Here is an 11146-nt window from a genome sequence, read left to right as displayed (position 1 = left end):
CAAATATCTAATGACACATATACAATTATTATATATTTTTTAAAGCAGTTCAAGTATTTACTTATATCCAACTAAGTTGCAATTATATATAGTTTATACTCTTTTATTTATACAGAAATGGAGAACTTTAGACAATTTGTGAACCCTGTTTTGTTTTCAGATAGTTCTAATATAACTTTCAAAAAAGTCCAGTACAAACTTATTGCCACTCACCCACCACAGTTGCTAGGCAACAAGAACAGTCCTCCGTAGGCTTTAGGCCATCGCATTTAACAAAGCTCTGTCTGACCTTCACGGCCTTCGAAGGGTGTATCCTCGGAAGTCCTGCACACTCTCTTTCTGTTTTGTCCTCGCGCTCTCAAGTGACCAACAAGACTGCAATTGTGGGTATTGGCACAAGCCCTAAGACTCTTCAGTGATATTCTTATGCATTAGCTACAGTCTAGCACTAGATGTCAGCAATGTGATGTACAATTGATGTAAGGTTTACTTTGCTCTGTGATGGGTCAGCTGGCATAAGAATGTTTATTTTAGGCTCCTGGGGTGAAGGATCTAGTGTCAGAGTATCACTTCCCTCATCAAGGGAAATTACAAAGTGACTGATGCATGAAACCATTTCATTCCTTGGCCAATGCGCAACAAATGAAGTACCCATGAACGTGCACATTAGAAAGCTAATTGGTTTTAGTGTCATGCTAAATTGTGCTTTATTACAGGCAACATCTGTTAGCCTGGATCTGTGTGAAGCTCTTCTCACTTTCAAATTAGACTTTTCTTCTTTCCAAAGACAATTTCCTGTGAGTTTGGCAAATTCGAACACATGATTTTTGTGACTTTATAAACAACTATTTGATCAAAGTCATGTGAAATCCAATCTGTGTCCGTTCAAAAATGTACTCAACTGTGTTTATTCCAAGCTGAGTACATTAAGTCGCCAGGGTCTGATATAAAAGGATACCCATTGTTTCCTCTCATTCAGAGAAAGATGGCCATTTTTAAGAGTCTGGGCATTGGGGGTGGACATAAATCTGAGAACGTACATGACCTCTAGTAAAATGTGGTTTTGTCTTCAGCCAGAGTTCTTGTCTGCAGCCTGCTGCGGTTGATTGACTCCATTTGCAATTTATTACAGCACTGGAAATTACAGGAATTTGTCCAGTCTTGGTACTATTTGGCATCAGTGACAGAGCATGAGTGCGGAGCTGTAGAAAAATCTATTTGATTTATTTTGCAACAATACATCCATCTGATTGGGGCTGGGAAGGGATTCACTGATGCTGAAAGAAATATGCGTGTATGGCTTTTTCACAAACACAGTAAAAGCAAGCGTGAAATGCACTTTGATTTTTCTAGCTGTTTGTGTTGTGTTGTTTTGTTTGTTTACTTGATACCGAAATGAATAATTGTTAAAGAGCAGATGCAGCATTAACACATTCCTATTAATCAGAATCACGCAAGAGTTTTTTTTATCAGCTCTGACTGCTCCTCTTTTTGGGTGGCTAGAGGTGGTGCGTCGGTTTTTCTCAGCTTGGTGCTGGAGAAAATTCTAATTATGCTGCTCCAGATGGCTTGCATATTCGGTTGCTGTTGGCGGGCCTTGAAAGAGCTTTCGTCTTTATCGCGCAATAAAATCATCTCGGTGAGCAGACACGTCAAACTTAAAGACACAGCTATAATAACATCTCTGGAGGTTTGTGCGTTTCCTGCGGCCAGCCAGCCCTCCTCTTTCAAAGCGTTGGGGCCGTGAAAACAAGAGTGACACTGATGATGCTCGCGAGAAACTGAGAAACTGTGACTCGTTCTTACTGTTAATCCTGGCGGACAATGCCAAGAAAAGCCCAAGGGGAAAGCTGTATAAGGTCCTTGTCCTTATCAGCTCAGCAGGCTCTCTGAAGGCTGAGGGATTGTGCCGCCCGAACCGATCACTTGTGCTCATCGACCTGCCCTATTATCATGTGTGCTCGCCTCACTGATATAACAGTGACATCAATCTGCCGTGAACCAGACCGTACCTGCGCCAAGTTAAACAATCAAAGCCATGCATAAGGTGCCCTGTGAATTCACACACCTACGCAAAAACGCATGCCCGCAGATTTTTCTCGAGGGACGCAGGAGTTCATTTGGCAGGGAAACCTGTCATGATCTGTGCATGTCATTTTTCTCACCAACGTGCTGTGGTGGGAGTTTTACAGAGCTCACACTTTGCTGGAGGGGCAAACATTTCGGCTCGAGCTCAGAACGGCTACTAGCTTTGCGTATAAAAGCAGCGTTGGATTTAGACGTCCATTAAGCATCTGGTCACGAGGTAAGTCTGCATTAGTAATTTGCATCTAACACAAACAGTATGTCCGGCAATGTGTGGGGTTCTCTTTGCAGTAATACCCCTAATGCTCTTTTCAGTAGGATTATATTGTCCTTCGTGACATAATTAAATCACTGGCTCTGCGTGTTTTCAGGGATATGAAGCTGGTTGCAGGGTTAGCCGTGCTATGGCTGTGGGTTGCAGAGGCCGTGGAAAACTGCCCCAGTGATTGTAAATGCAGCCAGAAATCCAGTACGGAAAAGACTGAAGTCAACTGTCAAAAGAGGGGACTTCAGAGCATCCCACCCAAACTCCCTCTGGACTCATGGATCCTAAAAATGGGTGAGCAGGAACGTTCTCAGTAATAGTGCATGGATCTTCATGTAACTTTAATTCACTGCTTACCTGTTCAAAAATGTACCATATTTTTATCCAGAATACCACGTGTATGTACACTAACATTCAAAGTTTTGGGATCAGTATGTTTAAAAAAAAATTATTTTTTAATTAATACTATTATTAAGCAAGGTTGCATCCCAAGATAAAGTACAGGTTTCTTATTCAAAATCTTTGCAGAATCATGGGTAATGTAGTTTTTCACCAGGAACAGGTTAAACATGCTGAAATAATGCAGGCTGATTGCTTCAACAAAAGCATACCATCATTTTACAACCTTGCTGTTCAGTTTTTAATGGTCAGTTATTGTTAAAAATCAATTCCCCTTTGGAGAAAATGATTGGGAATTTTACTTCCGGGACCTGACTGTTGCACTCAAGTTCTTAACCCTAACATAGTGATTTTTGCTTCAGCACCGCCAATTAAACCCTCCTCTTTTGCTTCCTTTTGTTTATTTATTTTCAAGGTGAAAATTTTCTGCAGGACCTCCCAGAAAACATCCTGAACTCCGTCCCAAAAATCGAGAGCGTAAACTTGGAGCGAAACTCAATCAAATCAATACACCCTCAAGCATTTGCTGGTGCCCAGCGACTGATGCTTTTGAATCTGCAAGGAAACCGAATGTCTAAACTTCCAGTGAAGGGCTTCAAAGACCTCCTAAACCTACGCTTTCTCATGCTGGGCCAGAATCAGATAGCTAGCCTGAAGCCTAACATGTTCATTGGCATGAGGAACCTCTCAGAGCTGGATCTGCCCCTGAACGCCCTCACTGCCCTCCCTCCAAATGCATTCAAGCCTCTGGTTGCCCTCAAAGTTCTGGACCTTGCCTTGAACCGCATCCAGAGGATCTCGCCCAAAGCCTTTGTTGGACTTCAAGAGCTGCTTTTTCTCAACTTGGACAACAACAAGCTGACGAATATTCAAGCTGGGACCTTTGAGCCCCTGATTGGTCTTGAGATGCTGGTACTGGACAACAATTTGCTCTCCACACTTATCGCGTCCACACTAGAAGGTCTTTCCAACCTGCAGGAGCTGTATATCAGAAAGAATGAAATTGAGAGCCTGCCAGCTGACGTATTCCGCCACACACCTAAACTTACTCATGTGGGCTTAAGTGGGAATCGACTTCATGCTATTGATGGGAACATGCTAGCCAACATGCAAGGTAAGAATTAGGAATCGACTAGTTGGTGGGTTGCCTGACCAGCTGACTATCAGTTCTAAGGAAATACTATATTATTAGGCTGGTTTCAGATTCCCCGACACTTGTTTCAACACAAATCTTGTTTCTTAGGGGGTGTTGCCATAAGATATGCTTCTGCGTATCTAGATGGAGCACAATGTAATAGAACAGAATATAGGTGTCTCAAGATGATTTTTACAGTCAACACAATTGCTAGTAATAAAAAGTATGTAAAATGGAATGATGACTCCAAAAATTCTGTATTGTTTGGTCAAAAACATGAAAACATTTACTTTTTTATTCTTATCTGTTAAGTGTAACACGTTATTCAAATCTCTGATTGATTCAGGGTTGAAGGAGGTGTATCTGCACGATAACCCATGGAAATGTGACTGCAGTATCAACTCGCTGGTACATTACGTAGCCCAGACAAGGGCTAATCATTCGCCTCTGCAAAGACTTCGGTGCGTTAGCCCAGAAGAGTTTCGTGATAGACCCATTCACCAGCTGAAAGCTGAGGAACTTCCCTGCAGGGCCTAGAAAATCCTCACGTCTGATATCATATCACGTGCGACCTCCAAAAGTTGGAAGCGCAGCGTAATAACAGCTTGATATTTTCTGTAATTGAATAGTGATGCTTCACATAACTCCGACCACAATGACTTTGACAGGTTAATGATAGTGCTGCTGTTCTGCAGATAATCGTGACTTTCACCCACACCAGACCACCTGGAGAGGCTCTCAGAAGTACATCCTACAAAACTAAAGGAAGAACTGTGCATTTGGTATTCCCAATACAGAAGAAATGTCAATTTTTTTGCAATATAATAATAATAATATATTTTCACTTTCAACTTAACATTACAAATGATTCTCTTAAATGCATTATTTATCCAAAGTGTTTTTTATTGTCCTTCGGCATCAACATAGATGATGCTCTCAAAATATAATCCCTCTGAATAATGTTAGTAGGTGAGTATAACTGCTGTATTTTTTATTTAATGCCATTAAACTCATGTTTACAATTAGTTATCTATATGATGTATACAGTATATACACAATAAACACATCTTGAATCTGCGAATGCACATATGCAAATTATTTTTTTGTTAGAAGCAGTGAAGCTTAAAGGAAATAAATAGAGGTTAGAAAATCCCCTCTTGCTCAGAGACCGACTGCAAACTTCCACCACCACCTGAGACTGAATTCCTCATCGGATTGTTACAGCTGAATAAGCTTCCTTTGAAATCATCATGCTGTCTCTAAATTCCACCCAGGGCGCTGAAGCTGCAGTCCCACATTTCAGATGCTGGGAAGGTGTTACAAAGCAAGCTGCTTTAAAACTTCTGCTTCAGTACTGCTACAGTTTACTGATATTAATCGAACTGGTGGAACAGCATTTCTAAAATGTATTCATAGCACATGTAAAAATAAAATAAAAAGACATTAAATGTGAAATCGGATAATTGAACATTACAGGAGATTAGTCACACATTTAAACACACACATATATATATACACATACACAAGCTACAGTGTTTTTGTTGTATATTTTGATGACTGATATGTCCTAAAATACTACAAAAACACTTAAGCATGCTATGTTTTCACACTCTGATGACTGTATATCTACTGTCTAACTTTCAAAATAAAATTACTGGTGCATTATGCTTTTGTGCATAACAAGATACTCCTTTAACACCTAATTTCCCCCAGCGTTGCCATGGTAACCGTTGCTTATAGTAGGGACCTCTTGCGGATGCTTTACCCCTCACTGCCTCTCCCCCTCAACCAGCTGTTACAGACTCAGAGTCCTCTAACCAGCTCGCAGCTTCACTAGTAGATTTACAATGACAAATTGGCATGATTCTGGCTTCAAATAAACAGCTTTACAGCAGCTTTCATTAATCAAAGCTTGAGAAAACCCACTTTTTCACTGAATACATCTACATTAGCGGGAATGCCACTGAGATGGAGATAAACTGTGCTTACCGTTGCAGTGCAGAGTATTGTAGTAGTGATGTCATTGGTAAATTTACTTCACATTTAGGCCATATTCGACAGAGATTACACAATCGATTTAATAATGATATAACCATCCTTATTCATCACATAGCATGGATGTTACGTCCTTTTTTAACCCCTAAAAGACCCATTTAAGCCATTCTTCCATTCTTTTAGGACTGTATGACCTAGCTTAATATGCAACCTAACATTTCATTCGCTCAAAACACGGGTCTGTTCAAGCTTTACTAAACCCTGATGAATGGGCGGCAGTGTTCTTTGGTGTTTAACCTTTTTAATATTTGAATATGATTAAGAAACTAATTTCAGCCCTTAATTAGAAGCATGCTATTTTAAAGGTACAGCCTTTTAAGAATGAAACGCTACACTTGCTTGCTGCTTTTTCTAAATAGATTTAGGCGAAAATGCCCAGGAGGTTGCCAAAATGATCTGTAATCTTGAGGCTTATTTTCGAAGTGAAACATCCCCACAGCATGATGCTGCTATCACCATGTTTCACCGTAGGTACGGTATTAGGCCAGGTGTTGAGCCATTTTAGTCACAGTGCTTGGCATTCAGGCTGAGGAGTTTAACGTTTATTTCATCAGACCAGAGGATCTTCTTCGTCAGGATCTTAGTCCATTAACTGCTGTTTGCCAAACTTTTCTTTTTAACTTAATCTTAACATAATGACTTAATTATTAATGAAACCATATGCAGAGATGTTTTTTCCCATTCCAGTAGGTCCAGCAGGAGCTCTAGTAGCCTGAAGAGTGTCTAATTGAGTTGTAGGTCACCTTGTCTACGTCTACAGCCACTGGAAAGGTGCAGTATTGTCTTAGTTTGTCATTTCCAAAATTACTTCATTTTCTTTCCATCTGTGTTCCATCAATGGTAGAAATTTGTTGTTAAATTGAATTGACATAGAAAAGTGCATTTAAAAAATCTAGAAATCTACTTCCAAACAAAAACAGAGCAGCTAAAGTAAAGAAGTGTCAGCATTTTTTCACTCTTTTCATTGCCCACTTGTGAAATTTGTATTAGTAGATACAGCAACATGTACATTATTTCTAATCTAGCATGGAAGGAATTTTGTTAAATGTTGTTTTACCTTGATTGTTTGATTTTTTAAAGGGATATTTCATCCAAAAATGAAAATTCTTTGCAAACCTATATGACTTTCTTTCTTTCTATAAGACGATATTTGGAGAATTTTTTTTTTTTTTTTCTTCTTCTTTGGAATTCATTGGGCACCAAAACTAATTATCAACACTCAAAAAAATAACTCTTTGAATGAACATAAAAAAATCATGGAAAGGATTTCCACATGATTAACTTGCTTTATTTCAACATTATGCAATTCTGTTATTCCAATTTAATGTACTTACGTTGGGTCAACTTAATTTATTAAGGTTGATTCAACTTATTTACTATGGTTGGACACAGCTTAATTTAATAGTGTCAGCTCAACTAATTTGCAATGTTTTGGACCAACTAATTAACTTAATTTGCATTCAACTTATGTGTTTGTTATTTTCATTCATCCATTAATATTTCATTTATTTTAGTGACAATTAAATTGATAGACTATAGCTAGCTATTTGCTAGCAGTAGCACATATTAGCAACTTAAATGCTAAGATTTACATGCTCCTTCAACTAAAGCAGTTAAAAGTTTAACGCGCTTTTCCCTCCACAGAAGCACGTCGCTAAACTAGGGAATGAACTTGCACTCCCTGGGCGGTTCAGCGCAAAAAAGGAGGCGTGTTCCGGCGCAAACAATCCCTGGTGCTATTTTGCTGTTCCATAAAACAATTGCGCCACTGACCAGAAAAAACCTAGTCTAAAGTCAGTGGCGCGTTGCTCGTTGTTCATTATGCTATTTTAAGGGCGCATGCTTGGCCATAAACAATGTAGAGTGTGCACAACGCGCATACACTTTGATTCTCTCATCTACACAGAAGCAGCGGTTTTCATTTTTGCAAATCATACATTATTACGATAGATAGATAGATAGATAGATAGATAGATAGATAGATAGATAGATAGATAGATAGATAGATAGATTTATAGATTGATAGATAGAGTTTATTATAAAAGCATACATCTAGCTTACACATTTACCCAAATAATCATATGCCTGTTTAACCAAAGTTAATTTGGGTGTGTTTCTCCATCCTCAACGTCCCTGACGAGAACGTCGGCCTCCTCGGCTGTGAACTGCTCCTGGTGCGCGCCTGGCAAATCCGCCGTTATAATAGGAATCCGCTATAGAACAAGCGCGCCTGCTCTTAAAGGGAATGTGAGATGATGCTCTGATTGGTTTATTTCATGTTACACCCAAACCACACCTATGAATAATGAAGCTACTTCAGACCAACCCCTTTTAGATTTGCGCAAGGCGCAAGAGTCATTTATCCCGCCAGGAAAATAGCAACAGCGCCCAAGACCCGCCCACAAAGTTACTTGCGCTTTGCGCTTGACACTTGCGTTTCAGATCATTAAAATAGGGCCCATTATAACACTTAATTTTAACATTTATTCATGCTGGGAACTAACAAGCACTGCCCAGTTTCAGTTAATGCAACACAAATCATTCATGTAATCCAACACAAACTGATTAAGTAAACTTAAATTTTACATATTAAGCAGATTGAACACAATCAAATTAAGTTAGGGCAAAATGGCAGTTAGCGTCCCTCTGGATGTAAGAATTTTTTACTTAACATAAATGGTTTGTGTTTAGACAACACGTTAGGATTTTGTACTGTTAAGTTGAGACATAATTATGTGGACCTTAATAGAAAAAAACATTTCAAGTCAACAAACACAATTATTATAAGTAAACTAAATATAAATATATTATTTAAAGTGCACAACCTTCCTAGTTCATTGTTTTGAGTGAACATTCTTCAAAATATCTTCTTTTTTGTTCCATAGAAGAAAGTAAGTCATAGATGTTTGGAATGAAACAAGGGTGAGTAAAATGATGACAGTTTTCTTTTTTGGGTGAACTATCCCTTTAAGACACAGTTTAGTATCTAATGAATCACTAATCAAATAAGATAATGATAAAGCATAGTGTTTGTGTGAATATGACTCCCAAAAGTCAAGTTTTTTTTGACTATATAGTTTAAAAAAAACCTCTTGGGAAACATCTCTGTCTTCGTCGTGAACACTGATCCTGGAGGGGGAAAAAACATTAAGGGATGTTTTGTAGGTGCAGAGAAGTCTTTCATGGTTGGTGATGATTACAGCACAGTAAAATTCAACAGCAGCATAGCTCTGGATTCACTGTTTGCAGAAAAAGATACTAATGATGTACCTTGTGTAAAAAATAAAAAATAAAAAAAACTCCCACTGACTGGTGGCAACAAAGAAACCACATTAAAGGAAGGGGGCTTACATTGTCTCGCCGCTCTTATATGCAGGTTGTGGAGTATAGAATTTTTTGTTTGCTTGCATGCAGTATTGTAAGTTGCTCTGTAGCTTTTGTGCATAAGTTTAAATGAGAAGGGAATAAGTTTAAATGTGAAGTTTAAGCCTTTTCACCCAGTGGAATAAATTGCTCAAAAACAGTTAATATTTTACTGAAATCAATAGATACGTTTAATGTCTCTTTAAACGAATGCAGTGCTGCTCATGTTGTCATACAGACAAATGTTTCCAAATATTGCTCCGTTGACAATCTGACGGCTGACGTCTCTCTTTGAAGGAGCAGTGCAGGGTTAAGCGTGATATTCAATGGAGACACTTGACTTGCATCATGAGTCATTGACTTAAGCCTTACACTGCAGTTACGTAAAATACTGGCTCTATAACAGGCCCTGACGGCTTTAGCAGAACTTCAGCTGAGATTTTCTTATCTGTTCTCAACTTCGTAGCTTGGCAAATGTTACATGATAGAGGTGTTATGTTAATTTTATCCAAGTCTTGCTGAAACTGGAAACTGGTTGTCGGGTGGTCTGAACATTTCTTTGGCTCTTGGTTTAGCCTGAATTAGTATTAGATCGACTGGCTGTCCAAAAAACTCTGTGTACCAAAATGACTTTAGATTATATGGTCATAAATATGTTGCTTGTTGGTCTTTGTACAGTTAGTTAAAGGGACATTTCAGGCAAAAATGAAAATGTCATAATTTACTCACAGTATTGTGATGTTTCTTTTTTTTCCAAGATAATGAAAGTGATTGAGGACAGGGATTGTCAAGCTCCAAAATGACAAAAGCACCATAAAAGAAAGCGTTCATGAGAGAAGCAATGTCCAATTTGTTATATATTAGTTGATCCAGTTAAAAAAACATTCTAAACGATTCGTTCATGAATCGGTCTGATCCTGTCCTCAAGTTCAACTTATGTAGATAAAATAGCCTACTTATGTAATACTTTGACGATGATTTTGCAACCATTTTGAAGCTCCTTAAATTATCATAGAAATGAGGACATGATGTTGTCCCTTTGCAAAATTAAAAATGTTTGGTTAGACTTGATCCATTGGCCTTGAATATGAAATAGTTGATTCAGAACTCAAATACAAACTATATGCCAAAAACAGATTAACAATAGTTAAATGAGTCTTCGGTGCTTCTTTATGCTTAATAAATGAGGATGGATTTATTCTATCAGAGAAGTCTTAGCAATAGAGAAATTACTAAAGATTATCGTGTTTCTTGGAGACGCAACATTAACACATAATGAATTTCAGATGCTCTGTTTGGACTGTCTGTGTTAAGTGGATGTGTATTTGGATGTAGTAGCAAACACAGTACAGATTGTTGCACGTATCTATAGCACGAATTTGATTTCTCGTGCCATTTATACGGCAAAAATAGTTTTTGCATGCAAATGATACGCACTGTAAACCCCTTGTGTATAGGGGTGTGCAGTGCGTGTGTATTACACGCCATAAAGTGCGTATCATATGCACGGGAAAACTGCGTATCATATGTACGCAAAAACTATTTTTGGCGTATAAATGATACGAGAAATATCATTCGTGCTATAGATACGCACTTTCATGAGATCGTGTTGAATAATCTTTCACCATCAATAGTCTTTTTTATCTAATTAAAAGTTTTGGTCAAAATATTTGTGTTCACCCAGTGGTAACTGTTGATAGCTGTTCTCTGCTCAGGTCAGTCTTGTTAACTATGACAGTGAATGTCTATTCTCATGTTGGACTGCCTGTGCTGGGGTCTTATTATCCACGTTAGGAAGGAGCATGTCTTCTGTCCTTACCAATACCACAATAGTCATGAATATC

General features: G+C 38.4%; 1 protein-coding gene across 1 annotated transcript; it reads left to right on the top strand.

Moving 5' to 3' along the window:
• Positions 1-1858: 1858 nt before the first annotated feature.
• On the top strand, positions 1859-4961 carry LOC307168800 (uncharacterized protein). The gene is made up of 4 exons (XM_079889044.1): positions 1859-2305; positions 2457-2644; positions 3165-3863; positions 4231-4961. Exons 2-4 carry the CDS (start codon positions 2461-2463, stop codon positions 4419-4421), a joined length of 1074 nt encoding a protein of 357 aa, XP_079745170.1. The 5' UTR covers positions 1859-2305; positions 2457-2460; the 3' UTR covers positions 4422-4961.
• Positions 4962-11146: the final 6185 nt, after the last annotated feature.

Source organism: Squalius cephalus (assembly GCF_949319135.1).
Source record: "Squalius cephalus genome assembly, chromosome: 12".
NCBI classification, from domain to species: Eukaryota; Metazoa; Chordata; class Actinopteri; order Cypriniformes; family Leuciscidae; genus Squalius; species Squalius cephalus.
This window is presented reverse-complemented; position numbering and strand designations above follow the sequence as displayed.